A 15989-nucleotide genomic window follows, 5' to 3' on the forward strand; every position below is an offset into this window, starting at 1 on the left:
GAGCCTGTAGCAGTAAATATTTGTCAGGCAATATGCTTGATGGACAGTGTGCCTGAGGAGCTTAAAATACTTAAAAGCTTATTAGGTCAAATTTGTAAACTCCTTCACTCATGCTCATTTGTCTTGATGTCATGTTCATTACTATGGGGATCCTTGGATTTTGTTTCTTAAAAGTTGCCCATATATCACTTATATCACGTGTTCAAAGGTGAAACCACGGTGTCCCTGTCTGACACTTCTCAGGGCAGCATCAGTGTCCTAGTGTTCACTGTCATGTGTTGAATTTGGATTTGACCACCTGTGACCTGGTTCTTGAGTGGCATCCTTCACAGGTATTTGCTGTCAGAGTTCAGAAATACAAAGAGCAAAACCTCTGCTTTCTGCTTCTTACCCAACTGAGGCAGTGCCCAAATTGTGAGAGATTATAAGCTTTCTGGAGGCTGCTGCCATTGTGAAGGTCTGCTTAGGAACAAATCTTTCTGGAAGACAGTAATTTGGGAAACTAGGGTATGTCTCTGTTTTATGCAAGAGCTCTGCAAACAAATTCTCTTGTGTGAGACCAACTTCGTTGTGGTTTCTTGTAAAAATCTACATCCCTGTAACAAAGCAGATTGTCACCTCAGGTGTTTTTTAAACCGCATCAGGCTATTTGGGGAGTTGTCGATTGTGCTTTGCTGAGTCAGAGGGAAGAGTTACCAGTTTATAACTGGAATGTGAAGGATCCTTCACAGCCTTTGCCTCCCAAGGTCACACTGGTACTGAAACTTGCTTCTCAGCAGCATGGTTTTGCTTTAATTATGAATGTTAAACCTTGAAGAATGCAAGCCTCTTTTTTTTTTTTTAATAGAAATCTCTGTGGGAGGAAAGGCCATGACACTCTAGGGTCAAGTAACATCTGCAGACACATGTATCTGCTTGAATCCACCAAATAAAGCACACTGAATTCACAGGAGGCTTTCCTGACTGCACCTTTCTGTCAGATGCCCTACCTGCAGTGAGAAAATAAGGGTTACGATGTCTGTAGACAGACAGATGTCCAAGACTGATTTGAAGTGAGTGTGTGGTGGAAAAATGTGACTAAGTCTAAAGCAGAATGTATCCACAGTTACTTTAAAAAAAAAGTTACTGATTGGAATGCAACTGCTGAAGACAGAACAAGGTGGAACCACAGAGTAATCTGGAAGCACTGCAAATGATTTTGATATTCAGAGTTTGCGTGATAAGAATATGGTTTCTGATCCAACCCCTTGGTACTACATAAGTTTGTTTTTTATGGAAGTTCAATATTTGTTACCTGGGGTTGTTCCCTGTAACTGAACTAACTAGCTATGATGAGTGAGAAATGAAGAGGGCTACAACACAAAGGCCTTTCAATCTTAAAATCAAACCAGTACCATGAGGGTTTTGTATTGACCTAGTCAGGGAGTTTAGAAAGAAAAACAATTAAAACCACAAACAAACCAACACCCCAAAATATTCCACATATCGCATACTTGTCTGTATTGAACAGCCTACCAAAAATTCTCACTTTCAAAGTAGGAGGGAAAGAAAGTGAAAATCTAAATGAATGTTATTCTTGCTCTCTTAGCAGTGTAGACAGTTTATGGAAGAGCTTGCTCCTAGCAGTGTGAAAATGGATTCTGAAGTAGAAAGCCCAGTTGCAAAAATTTCTTCTTTTGTAGTAAGTTTTCCTCAGATGAGAATTATTTTAATGTAAAGCTAGCCTACATTCTAGCTCATGGAATCTGTTCTGATCACTGTATTGCCTTCTGTGCATAAATGTGAGATCTAATCTTACATGACAGTTTCAATTAAGACTAAAGTCCATTATGAAATAGCCTGATAAGAATTAGCAGGTCCTCATATGACCTGAGTCTCAAATAAGAAACCACCTTCTGTTAAATCTCCCATTCCAAACGTGCTCAGCCTATGTTTGAAAATAAAAGTAATGCTATCATTTGAGTTATACCAACTGCTGCTAGAACGTCTGTAGTTGGGAATTTATCTTTCTCATTTCCTGTTAGGAATGAAATAAAGAGGAATAAAAGCATAAGTCAATAATTAATGAAACTTAAGTTTAAAACAATAATTGAAAGAAATAAGGTGGAGTTTTTTCTCACTGGACACTGATTTAAGATAAAGACATAAACAATTCAAGCAAACACTACTAGAGTTATGTAAAAGGTTAATTGAAGTTGTACGTGAGCATTGTGCCCAAATCTTGCACAATAAAATGGTGAGATGTTTTAAGTAGTGCTAGAGGGCCAGGAATGTAATGGATGACCTCACTAATTCTGTTATGAAAACAGGAAAGATCGAACTGTGATATTATTGGAAGAAATGAAAATTATTGCCTTCAGGCTTGCCCACCAAGGTCTGGAGTTACGTGGCTGAAGTTTGTGCATGCTTCACAATAGATGCTTGCAAACTTCAGAACAAATCTTTGTCCTTTCTGTCAGCAAGCTCTTTGAATGCAATTTTAGTGTATCATACAACTCAAAGTAACTTGGAAAATGGTTATAGTAAGATAAAATGCAGTTTGTTTTAGCTCTCCATACATAATGGAGCTTTTAACTGGGCTAGTCAATTATTTTGTTTGCAAGAAAAAAATAAACCAGTGGGCAGGTAAGGCTCGGGAGGAAGTTTAGGAAATGGTAATTTTCAGCTGTCCTGCTGCTCCAGGGGTTTCCACTTTCAGGGTTTGTTGACTGTTAACTCAGTTGTTTGTGTGATCTCTTTAGGGTTTACACACCCTTCTAACATACGTAGATTCTTCCTTTAGAATCGAATAGGCTTGCCTTTCATACAAATCTAGCATTGTTATTGGTTTCAGAGGTAAAACTTTTTTGGTGATAAATGCTTATTAACATATAGATTAACAGCCCTGTCTTCATTCTGGCTTAAACAAAACTGTTTAACAATGATTAACAATTTTATTTGTCACTATCTTACATGCAAAAGCTATTCTGTCCAGTCAGGAAAAAGCAGTCTGAGTTTGCTTCTAGTGAAATATCATCACCCTGAGGCAGCAAGTTGCCATTGCTCTTTCCCTCAACTTTTAGTTTCTTTGTAAATTAGTCAGCACTGAAGACACCAGCTGTGCTTGCTCTGGGAAGTCATCCTGTAGCTTTGATTGGTATGTAACCCACATACTAAGCTTTAAGTATGGCCTTTTGTATTATAAAGTGTATTTTGACAGACAACAGCTCTGAAGCTCGGATTCAGACATATCAGAAAACTGTCCACGCAGCAGAAATTAAGCAATAGTGATTTCTCAGGATTATGATCCTTTTATCAGTATCTAACTATAACAGAGTATTATATAAAAATCAGAATGTGCACTCACAAGATGAAAGATTGCAGGAAGAATGAATGAAAATCTGTCTTGCAGTAGTAGTAATGTATTCTAAGTGTTATTCTGTAACATCACTGCTTGAGTGTTTGAACACTATTAAGTAATGCATCCAATTTCCTCCTTTGTTCCAACACATTTTTCCGTGACTATGCTTTCTAAATGGTATTTTTAATATTCTACTCAGCTAAATCTATACCTATAAATACTTCTTCATCTTTGTGTTCTTAGTTTCTTTCTGGGGCAGCTCATCAGAATAAGTGCTGTGCTTTGAGATCCTTGTTATTTCCATACGAGATCGAGCACTGATTTGCTGTGTTTGACACACATTATTCATCGTGAGGTTTGGCACCAGTGCAAAAGCAGTATAATGCCAAAAACTGAGTGCACTGCAACTGCAGCAAAGCCAGGAAATAGTGTTCCCAATAGCACTGTATTTCAGCCTAAGGTTGAAGCACAAGGGGCTAGATCTGCAATGCAGAAAGAACACAGGCTTCTCAGAACACTTTCTTGAAGGGCAAATAGGTTCTTCCTTTAGAATCCAATAGGCTTGCATTTCACACAAATTGGCATTACTTTGCTGTCTGTAGTTATATATTTTGAAATATGAAACTGAAGTTGGGTTTTTTCACATGGAGAGTACTCAGTATCCCTGCTACTAATGGAGTTTGAGGTAGTGGGCAGGTACATTTTAGTTGTTTGGTTTTTTTTTCCCCTGTGTGTATAGCGGCGGAACAAGGGATGCCATGTCTACCCCAAGGGTGCAAGACCCCCTCAGCTGGGTCAGGCCTTGCTGTGTCCCATCTCCAGCAACAGCCAAAGGGGTTGTTGAGGGAGTCCATACAAGCAGAAGCACCCTGTGGTGGTAGTCTCCTGGGTCATGCTTCCAGTCCTCTGCAGGTCTGAAACTTTTTAATGAAAGGTGATTTTTTTTTTTTTTTTTTTTTGTTAATTTACGGTCTGTGTGTGGCAGCTCTGAAGGATGGGTCTTCTGCGGATTTGCCAATGTGCCGAATGGAGGCCGGGAAGCGGCCGGCAGCCACAGGATCCTGGGCCAACAACGTCCCTCACTTTGCGCCTCCTGGTTTGCTCCCCTGGCCTTCTTGTTGCTGGGCACGTTACCATTCCCACCTTGCCCTCCCTATCCCGCTGCTGGTGTTGGGGCGGGGGCTCATCTCTGGTTCCCGGGCCCCCCAAACCGCACAAACATCCCCATGGGAGCAAACATGGGCCAAAACTGGTGCCTTGCAGGAGGGGTGCGGGCTCCGGGCCTCGGCTACCACCACGCACCCGCTCGGGCACGGCGTGCTGTGCTGCCCACCCACCCCTCCCCACTCACACACCGGCGTTTGTTTCATGGGGGAGAGACCGCCGTGGGGGTGCGAGGAAGGGGACAGCCCTCCTTAACCCAGCCTGGTTTCTCCTCGTCTCCTCCTTCCTTCACACCGCCCCCCCCGCCGGGAGGACTGAGGCGGCCGGCGGGGCGAGGCGGCGCTCTAGGCTCTGCGGCGGCGCTCTGGGCGCAGCGCGGGAGCCGCCTCCCTGGTCGCTTCCGCTTCCGCTGCCCTTGGTGCCGGCGGGCGGTGAGGGGACCAAGAGCCGCGATGTGGCGACAGCTGCTGGTGAGGCCGCGGGCGCCGGGCCGGGGGCTCAGCCGCCCGCTACCCCCGGGGCAGCCCACGCCGTGCGTGGGGGCTCCCGGGTGCCCGCTGGGGCGGCGGGACTCGGTCGCGCTCACGCCGGGCGCTGCGGGAGGAGCCGCTGGGCCTGGGAGTCGGGGTGGGGTGGGGGAAGTGGTACATTTCGAGGGAGGGAAGTGTTACATTTCGGCGCGGTGGTGATGGGGGAAGTGTTGTATTTCAGGTCCAGCTCGCTCCGCCTAGTGCTGGGCTTGAGGTACTTGAAGAGATGGGAGTCGGGTCAGTGGGTCTGGGGTACGCTTAGTCCGTCTCTAAGGAGGTAAATTTTATAGTGTGTTTATTTGGGGTGGGTGAGGGGGGGAGGCGTGTTGTTCCGTTACTTGGAACCGGCACCGTTCGGCACGTTTGCCCCGTAGCTGCGTTTTTAGTGGTGGTAACGCGGCGGAGGAGGATCGGTGTTGTCAGTGCCGCTCGCCGGAGGCTGCTGGCAGCTGGGAGGTGCAGCTGGCTCTTTGAAGCTTGACGTGTTGGCGGAGGCAGACTTTGACCCATCGGAATAATTACAGATCATTGGTTTTCGTTTTGCCTGTGCTAATGAGCGCCTCTATAATCTGACTCTGGAAACAGATTCTAGCTTAGGACACAGCTGGGTGTCTTTGAAAGCTGTGTGTGGGTGTCTTCAGCTCTGTGAAGGTGTGCTGGTGGCTAGCAGGTGAACTGCAGCTGTGGCAGGAGATCCTTGTCTGCACAGACATATTTGTCTTAAATATTATTATTCCCATCGCTAGAGTCAGACACAGAAAATGGTGCCTAAAACTGAGATCCAAGAGACAGAGGTCGAGATTTCCCCCAAAAGGATGCTAATTATGAAGGTTATGCAGATCCATAGATCTGTTGTATCTTACTGAAAGTAATTTTCCTTTTTGGGTAACTAGTCAGTCCTTTACATAGTCTGTTGAAAAACTGACTGAATTCAAAACTAGTGGGTTGTAGTGATGTTTTGTTTGGTTGTTTTTTTTTAAAGATTTTCCTTTCTTTCTGTCCTTTCCACTTTTATCTTACTTTTAACAACTACTTCTATCCAGTGTGGATATAGCTGAAAAATGTAACTGTTTTTAAAACACTGTTTATCTTTTATTTCAGGGTCTTCGCCAAATTTCCCAGAGGACCATAAGCACTGCTTCACGCAGGCAGTTTGAAAATAGAGTTCCTGAGAAGCAGAAGCTTTTTCAGGTAATGTGTGAACACTGATAGTAGAATAATGTTAGTAGAATAACAAGGTCCCAGTCTGTCGTAATTGCATAGGTTTTGTTTCTAAAGAACTGGTGAAAGTCCTCTTTACATCTGAAGTGAGCTCTTGAAATCAGTCATATGACTACAGTGTTTGAAATCAGCAGTTATTTTCTACAGAGATTAAGAGTATTTGTACATACATACTTGACTTGCTGACTCTTGGGGGCTTTTTACCCTGTGAAATGATTTGTACCTGAGTTTTGTATGAGTAGCAGGTACTGTACAAAGATAAAGGCAAAGTATTCTGAAATGAGATGAGATGAGGGGAGCATGTCCTAAGAACAAATAGAGAAAAACAGGAAGAGGACAGAAGTAGAGTGAAAAGCCTGCAATCTTACAGCCATATCCACAGCTCATAGATGAACCCCATAATTCTTAATGAGAATGTGGTATTATTGTACTTCTCAGTTTTTAAAACAGTAAAGGTCTGAAGTGGTTGGATTAATTCCTAGAAAATTATTGAATCTTTAAAAATAATTTCTGAATTACTCTCTTCCTGGTTGATAGGGCCACCTAGTGAGAACTAGTGGTTTTTCAAATGCCAAAGCAGTGGATACTCAAGAGCATGCTCCCAACTGTAAGCCATAGCCTGGAGCAGTAGCTTCATACTGAGAATAGAGTAGACTGGGCTTCAGCTCTGCGAAAGGGGAAGAGAGTGTTAGAAGCCCCAGTTTAATAGTTTTTGTGTCTTGTTGCTTTCCTTTTCCCTGAAAGAGAAAGCCAGTCTTGTGGGGACAGTGCCGAAGGAGCACAGTGTTTGTTGCCAGCCAAGGGCCTGCGGGATGTTGATGATGGGGGAGGTTGGGGGCTCTGTGTCTGCTGGTGAAGATCTCTGCAGGCGTACCTCTTCCTCTTCCCACTCCTTTCTGGTGGGGCAGCACACTAAGTTGGGTTGGGTTGCAGGTCACCAGCGCTGGAGGCCGGCTTGAATTCCAGAGCAGCGTGAACTTGCTGACAAGGGTAAAGATCATGTGGGTCTGGTGTCGAGAAGTTTTACTTCAGGTGGAGCAAACCAATTTCCTGTGTGACACCAGGTGACAGTAGAGGATCCTCCCTTGTCCTGCTCTATAGCAGGGATTGACTGTGCTGGACACGGGTGGAAGGTTTCTAGGGATGGTAATCCCATCCTGTGCACCCAAGGGGGCCGGCAACTGGCGTCAGAAGTGTTCTGGCATCTGCCAGTCACAGCTGTAGAAACGAATGTGCACATCATTTATTGTTCTTCCCTAGTGAGTGATCACCTGATACCAGAGTGAAAGCTTGAAAGTCAAAGCGGGATCTGAACAAGCTTCTGTTTCTTTTGGGAGTTGGGACGATAATTTGGGAAAGTAATTCTTCTTGTGGGTAATTCTAGTTACATTAACACAGTATTGCAAGAATGGTATTTAAATAATTTATTTTTGTCACTTGTTTCCATTAGGAGGATAATGGCATCCCAGTGCATCTTAAAGGTGGTATAATGGATGCTCTGTTGTATAGAGTCACCATGGGTCTTACAGTTTTTGGTAAGCATACTACTAAAATATTTATGTTTTGGTACAATTTCCAACATGCTAATATTAAAATAGTTTTTCTTTGGTACAATCTCCAACATGACCAGTGTTTCCTCTGTAAATTAGCTAGGCAGTTCCTTCAGTCTGTTCTTTAGAACATGCAAAATGCATGTAGAGAAGGAAAAAACCCCACACATTTGGACATACTATATATTTATTTGTGCGTTCTCAAGTTTAGCTTTTCAGTTGGCTTTTTTCCCCTGACTAATAGTACTGTGTGCTGAATACTTCTTCAGAATTCACGTATGATGACAGAAGAAACTAGAGCTATGTAGAAAGCTTATTGTGAAATGGAATAAAATGTGATTATAGCACATACATATACTGTTTTTCTCACTAGCCCGACTCTTTTTAGTGCTCGGTGATACTTGAGGTGCTGAGATTTCATATGCTGTGAAAACTAGCAGAATATATGCTAGCTTTATGAGACTGTATATATCTAACCTTCACGGTGCTTGTTATGTAGTTTTGTAATATCCTCTAACTTAAATATGTTAATCTAATGGATTTTCAGTTCAGTAACTTTAAGAATGAGTAACCATTAATTAATGATTGTGTAGGTTCCACAAACATGCCTCTCCCTTTTTTTTTTTTTCCCCTGTTTCTTTGTTTTTATGCAGTCTATGAAGAGGTATTTAAGGATTTTTTTTTTCCCTCTAAAATATGAATAGCCAGAAGAAAAAAATTAATTTAAATGTGGCTATGGAAATATGTTGTGCCTGAATTGCATCTGCTTATTGTCAGTGTTTCTTATGGAACAAACTGGGAAAGGAAAGCTGGCTTGAAAGGAAATCTATTTACCATTCTGAAAATATCTTTTCTGTTTCTTAATTCAGGAACAGCCTATGTTGTTTACGAGCTATATGTCGCTTCAATGCCCAAAAAGCAGAAATGATTCCAGTTCAAGATACCTCGGTGACTAGCATCTCTTCGTCCAATTCCATGTGGCTACGATGGCAGCTTCTACTTATTATAAGCAGCTGGTTTAATGCTTGGAATCATAATTTAATCATAACATGTTAACTGCAATCAATAAAGCAGTTTTTATGTTGTGTTGTGGTGGTCTGGACTGTATCATGTGTTCCACACTGGCGTGCTTTTTACTTTCAGTGAATGAACTTTGAGTTGATCAATATGCAGATCTTTGAATTGTGAGCCTCTTTTCTTTGCATATGGTTTATGTTAGTTCTTCAAAGGTGAGTTAAATGCCTTGAATCCCTATGAGAAAGTGATATCTTGTCTTTGTTACAGTAATTTCCTCTTCTTGCTTTAGGGGAGCAAATTAATCTTATAATAAAAGTTTAGGATTAGATTAAATTTGTGTGAAAATGAATGTTGAGGACTTGGTGATTATGCTGTATCTTTGCTGTCAACTGCTGGAAGTTGACTGTAATACAACTAGAAGAATCTGATTCCTGATCACCATCCAAAGATGACAGTTTTTATTATGCAGTGTTGGTAACACTGTCCTCTAGCTTCAGGGGCTTGGAAGTAGTCTCAGTTGAATTTGGCACCTTCATCTAGTAGATTTTTTTTTTTTTTTCCAGTGGCTTTTCTCTACTACAGCTTAATGGAACATCGTATTTCCTAAGAAGATCGAAGATTTCTTAGCACGCCAATAGGATTAGCAAGTAATTGTGTAATTATCTTGCTGCCCATGAAATCAACACATGTATGTTAATCATGATTAAGACTTGGTAGTCTTCCAACATTGCCTCATGTTTCAGGTGGTTAAAGCCAGCTTGTTCTCAGTCATTAGGGTAAATAAAGCAATCAGCTCTTTAGCATAAAATAAGAAAACGTTTATTAGACAATTTGAGAGTGTTCTAGAGCAAATAGTAAAGTAGAGGAGGGGCACAATAAGTTCACTAATTCTAACTGTATTAGTGCAGTGCTAGAATTTCTCATTGAAAAGTTTACAGTGACTTAATTAGACAGATTGCTGATTTGATCTAGGCTGAATTAAACCCTATTAAACCAGAGATACTGAAGATACTTAAGGCAGTGTTTATAACTGTTTCAAAGCCTTACTAATTTTTGTCAGTTTTTAATGCTCTTTTGGAATAATCTCCAGTGCTCTCTGTAACTTTGACGATAGGCTAAAGGCTTGGAGAGACTGCCTGCTGTCTCACGAATTGTGTTCATCTGTAGTTTGAAAATAGGACTGCCCCATGTCTGTAGAGTAGGAGCGGATCTAGTTTATAGGTACAAAGGAGGTTAAGTGCATTAGGTTTTAAACAATTGTAGTATAATTTGGGTTGGTAGGGACCTTTGAATGTTAATTGGCCTAATCTGCTAGAAGTGCCACTTCAGAGCTACGCTGGGTTGCCCAGGACCTTGAATCGTCACACGGGGAGTATCTCCAAGAACAGAGATTCCACAGCCTCTCTGCAACCTCCTCCGGGGTTTCGCTGTCCTTTCTCTGAAGAGCGTCTTTCCTTTCCTGGGATACAGGAATACATGTGCTTGAAGGATGGTTGTTGGCATTCCCGTAACACCGCTCTAAGGGAAGTCACAGTTGCACTTGACTGAGTCCACGAATTTTACAAACTTACAAGAGGGAGGCAGGTATCTTTCAATATTTTATGTTAAGAACTCTCAGAAAATGAAGCAAAAGCTGTAGGCATGGCTGAGCTTCAGGTTGCTGCGACTCCTTTGTGTCAGGGTGTCAGTACCTGCTGCTTCTAAAGCTCAGTCAGCACTGTGGTTTCTGGGAGAGCTGTCGGCTCTGCTCCATTGTCGTTTCTATTGGGTCACTCCAGACTTTCTGGCAGCAGTTTGAACTGTGTGCCTTAGCAATAGCATGATTAAGGAGTGCTCACCTGCTCCGTTTCACCAGCAGAACTGTGTGAGCTCTCTGCGTATGTGGAGACACATGGCTGGTAAAGCTAAGGGGTTGATCATGATCCTTTCTGAAGTCCTTTTCTTTCAGTGGCTGAGGTGGTGTTTGTCAGCTTGCTGTGACGCTGACAACCACCACTGTAACTGGAGATCCATTGGTGTCTTGGGCAGAGAAAAATTTGATTGTGGTTTAGAGTTGGGCAGGGATACTAAGTAGTATGTATTAGCTGCTCTCAGGTAGTTAGGAACAAGTCTTATATCTGAGGTAGCTGGTGCTGACAGTGAAAATGGCTGCTCTATGAAAACTGTTTCTAGGAAACATCTGTAATTGAGTATGAAAATTGTTTGTAAGCTACCCTGATGCCTCTTACGAGCTTGGCAGTTGCAATTACTGGGGAAGAACAGCTCTGGGAACCATAGGTAGCTGGGCATTCCTAGTTAGGTTTTATGTTCCTAGCACAGGTTGTGCATTTGTAGCCTTCTTCTCAAGTGCTACTTGGGTTATTCCATTGAAAGTCTGATGCTGACTCTGTAACAGAGCTTCAAAAAAAAAAAAAAAAAAAAGTTCTATGAAAATCCTTTTGTCTGCCTTCTCAAGGAACCAGTGGGTTTCCCAAAATGTGAAAATGAGCACAAAAAACTAGTTTCCCACTACAGTACTGTTTTAAGCCTCTGGTGGAGTAAGTTTGTTTAGAATTTTTCATTGCTATCCTGGAGAAAGAGAGTATGCTTGTTAAACATGAGGCAAACAGGAAGAAAAGGGCCAGTGTACTCAGAACTCTCTAGTAGAACCCAAAATCTTAAAAAAGGAGAGTGGGGGAATACCCCTCGATGATAGTCTCTCTGCATAGGTGGGTTTGGCCAACTGCATGACTAAAGGAGTAAGAACTGTCTGGATGGATGTCTCAGAAGAAAGTTTGGGAAAGGGGGTACAGGTTATCTGGAGATGAACATTGGTGCCTACAAGGAAGAGAAACCTCATAGCGCAGTGAGCTACATACTTCACAGGATGTGAAGGAATCAGCCTGCTCTCTGTGACACTGGTAAGGCTTTTGCTGCTCCCATGCGCCGAGAGTTCCTACCAAGATGTGGACCAAGTGGTGGGCATCTGGAAGGCAGCATAAAGAAAGATCAAAATCTTTAAAAAGCCCACATCCTTTCCCACCTATAGGAATTACAAAGAATATTGAAAGAAGGACAGTGGTTTAAATAGACTAAATTATGAAAATCCTGTGATGAGTTAGGCAGTAAATGTGTGTTTCTGTGTGCAGCCAAAGCAGAACATGCAGCCTTTCTTGCTCTCCGAATCAATAACACCTCTGAGTCCGCTGTCTTGGGGACGGTGGCAGCTTGTGAGCGGTGCTGCAGGCAGAAGCCCGGCTGGGAGGGCACGTGGGGTGAACGCAAGCTAGGAAAAAGAGCTTCTTGCTACAAAGCAATCGGTATTTATAGTCAGAGCCTTGGGGTGTTATTTAAAGGAATAACAAACGACTTCTGGCAGAGGTGGGTCTAGTAACCTCAAGGCGTGTCCCCGGCAGGTGCAGCCGGCGGGCGGTTGGCATTGCTGGGGCCGCGTGTGCAAGCTGTGGGCTGCCCACGCTGCCGCGTGTTTTTCTGCCACGGGAGCAGTGGGAGGGTGGAACCAAGCAAGAGCCACAGTCAGCTGCTCAGCACCCTTTTGTGGGACCGCGTTACAAAGCGAACAGGGAAATTCCCATCTACTGCTCAGTCTATATGTGTAATCTGTTGCAGGCACGTCCACACCAGAAGCTGCCAGAAGGTGTAAACCTGTTGTCCGTACTGTCTTTCTCTAGGAAAATGCAAAAAGAAGGCTGTGCATCTTCTCTAGGGCTAAAATTGATGGAAAGCATTTGGAAGTATCTAAAGATCTTACCTTCAATCTCCCTATGGGTATTTTATGACTAGAAGAAAATAAAATAAGCAATACCTATTATTCCTCACTAATGCAAAAAAATTACAAATTTCAAAACCTAAAATGGTTGGTAATATGAAGTCATGGACTGCTAGCAGTTAACACACTCAAATTGTGCGCTTTTCTTGTCCGATTCTATTACTGTAGTACTTAATTACCATTCTTAAATCACTATTTCCTGGGGTTAGGTATTATACTGACATACAAAATTGCTACCTTACTGCAGTCCTACTTTTGGTTTGTGTTTAGGCAATACACATAATATCTTTTCCCAAAAGAGATTTCATATAAAGCTTATTTTATATTTCAGGTTCATGTAAAATTTATTTTTCAGTTACTGTTATTAGAAATGGTAGCTATGATTTTTTTAATATTTTGCTTTATAGGATGGGAAAGCCTCCTGGAGCTGGGGATGTGAGAATGCTGTTCTGGCTTCCACTGAGCTGGATCGTTCTAAATGTCACCCCAAAACTATGGGGAACATTTTCTGCTAGACAGGCAATGAATACTCCATCTCTTCTACTTCCCTTGCAACCCTCTTTTTCATTATTTAAGTTTTTAAACTTACATGGTTTTAATGTTAAAAAAAAAAAAAAAAAAAAAGCTTAGTATTGTGCCAGCTCTGGCAGAATGAAAAAAAAAAATAGTTCATTCTACTGTAAGAGAAATGACTATTCAAACAATAATCAGACAGATGAAACAGATGAAAATTAAATCCTCAGTATTGCAGTTCTAAGTTACACAATCCTCTCTGAGACTCCAGATGTACAGGCCATGTTTTATTTTCTCCATTGGGAAGGTAGCTCAGAACTATCTACTCTTAGAACTGTGCCCTGGGCTATGTTTTCTTGGCTGCTAAATATATGTATAGATCCAATTAGCCTGACACATACAAAAATTTCCCCAGTAAAAGTGTGAGGACAAATAATACACACTATCACAGCATTGGCTTCCTAAAAGACCCCATGAAAAAGGTTCAGAAACTCTCAGAAAAAGAAAACAGCAGAGAGATCTCCAAGTGTATGATCTTCTCTGTACTTTTTTTCAGGATCCCAGAGTAAAAATGCCACTTTTCTAATGTTGCTCACTTTACCTATCACTGTTCTGACCTATGAGAAAACATGATTAATTTCATTTTGGCATATTTTTTTTGTTGTCGTTGTTTTTATTTTTCAAGATTCCAGAGTAAAAATACTACTTTTCTGATGTTTCTCACCTTGGCTGTCACTGCTCTGAACTATGAGAAAACATGATGAATTTTTTTTGGCATTTTTTGTATTAAGCTGTCTTTCCTTAATCTCCCATTCTTTCCCAATTCTGTTACATATCAAAGGAGCTGAAGGTTGACCTTCATAGTTGCTAGAGTGAATCAGACTTTCAAAGGCTAAATCAATCTGATCAACCTGACTTGACCCTAAATAACGTATTTAGGGGATGAGTAAGTCAGAACCAATGTATCTTTTCATGTGCATGCTTGTGTGATTATTTTTTTAAAGAAGTTCCTTTTAATAATAACACCACCTTCCCTAGTCTAACTTGCCTGAGCCTTTCCACTTATTTTTCCAGTATTCAGTCAATTCTGCTGTAAAAATAATGGCTTGACCAGAAACACAATCTAAAGAGAATCTCTTGGCTGTACTGTATTTTTTCTGAATGTGAGTATTCAAGTCTTCAAACTCGGTGGGCAGCGCGTTCAGTCTATTCAGTCTGTGTTTTGATCTTGTCTCATTTCTCAAGAGTTGCTCTTAGTGTTCACAGGTTTTCTATCAGACTAACTGATCACAGGCTTCCCTGAAACACATGCAAAATGAAAGCAGATTTGTATCTATTTTTTTTTTTTTTATAATACATCCTCACAAAAAAATGTAATTGGCCAGGATTCCTGTTTATAAATGTTGTGACAAGCCAAATTCACTCACAGGGGCTGGGGATGTGCTTGAGGTTGTTATCCCACTGAGTTCCCAGTCAGGCAGTCCCAGTTTTGGCTCATTGGGGAATACCAATATCTGTATACAACTCATTTAACAAAATATTCATTCCCATTGCATATAGCCTGCCATGTCTTAGAGAAAACTGCCAAAGAGGGATTCATTTCTCCTTAGTTAATGTGTTTCCTTCTGTGAGTTCCCAATCCACCATTCTGAACTTTCTGAAGCGTAAGGATCTTTCCTCTCCTCTGTCTGGTTTATGTGGGGCATGTAATTATCTTTCTTCTCCCTTCCCAGTATTTTATGGTTTTATTGTTATGTTACCAGCTTTGGTATTTTCATTGGTGAAACTGTCTGTTTCTTGTCTTGTTGGGTCTTTGCTGGCTGCAGAAAAGGCAAGATGCTGTCTGATGGTCATGGAAATAAATTGGAAAGGGATGATCGGGTAAGATCTGGTAATATTTAAGCTTTACATATACCAGAACATGGAAGGAGCTACAATAGAAAAAAAAAAAACACAGGAGGCTTGGAGGTTGAGAGTTACCTAAATCAAGGCTTCCTAAATAGAATTGTTGCAAACTAAGCATGAAATGAGCAAGGTCATGGTATTGCAGCATAGGTGCTCTCTTTCCTCTATGAGCAACATGCATTTGACTGCTAACAGAGGTGTAAAATAAGAGAGAAGTAGAATGTCTTGTGATATGTCAGTCTAATAAAATGGTATCCTTACCATTAGAGGTGTAGAGAGGAATAACTCTCTTCCTGAGGCTGTCTGTGAAGCTCCCCTGGAGATGTAGTTCCCTGTGATTTCACCAGGAGCAGCAGCAGACTGTTTTCCTTGAAAAGAACAATGAGGTGTTTAATTGAGATACTTTATATGTGCCAAACCAGAAGTGTTTCAGCTGTCACAAGGATCCAGAAACAACTTGAACTGTCTCTTAATTTCTTTGGGTTAAAAAAATTTGTAAAGGACTTCTCAGGGCCAAAAGAGACATATGTTTGCTCAGTTTTAACAATAACTGAAACAGCAGCAAAAAAGATTAAATACTTGTAGATGGCTGTCCTTCATTTTCCACAGAAGTTTTCCCTTTTAACCCAGAAAACTGGGCTGCACAGGACCTGAAATGTGTGATCTGACTGAAATGTTCTTACTCTCAAATTAAGCTTCCTCAGTTTCTACACAGATCTCCTGGTATAATTTTCATCAATGTGACCTTAACATTATGCATAGATATTCAGAGATGCTTTTTGGAATAAAAGGGAGAGAGGGAGATTCGGTGCTGCTAGAGCTCGTCTCACCTATTTGAGGCAGTTTGTTCCCAATAATTGTGAGCACCTTCTGTTCCTGCAAGGGTGCAAGGAGGAACTTGTGATTACATCAAGACCTTTAAGCTATGCATGTGTTCTTTAACTGAGTTATATATGTTTGTTTAATATCAGAATGGTTCC

At 41.6% G+C, this 15989-nt stretch overlaps 1 protein-coding gene across 1 annotated transcript; it reads left to right on the forward strand.

The window, feature by feature from the left end:
- The first annotated feature begins 4868 nt into the window (after nt 1-4868).
- Nucleotides 4869-8894, forward strand: LOC122154536 (cytochrome c oxidase subunit 7A2, mitochondrial). The gene is made up of 4 exons (XM_042803626.1): nt 4869-4974; nt 6136-6225; nt 7706-7790; nt 8675-8894. The coding sequence occupies exons 1-4, from the start codon at nt 4957-4959 to the stop codon at nt 8731-8733; spliced, it is 252 nt and encodes an 83-aa protein (XP_042659560.1). The 5' UTR covers nt 4869-4956; the 3' UTR covers nt 8734-8894.
- The last annotated feature ends 7095 nt before the right edge of the window (nt 8895-15989 follow it).

The sequence above is a fragment of the Tyto alba genome, unplaced genomic scaffold, assembly GCF_018691265.1.
Source record: "Tyto alba isolate M040663 unplaced genomic scaffold, T.alba_DEE_v4.0 Super-Scaffold_40, whole genome shotgun sequence".
NCBI lineage: Eukaryota > Metazoa > Chordata > Aves > Strigiformes > Tytonidae > Tyto > Tyto alba.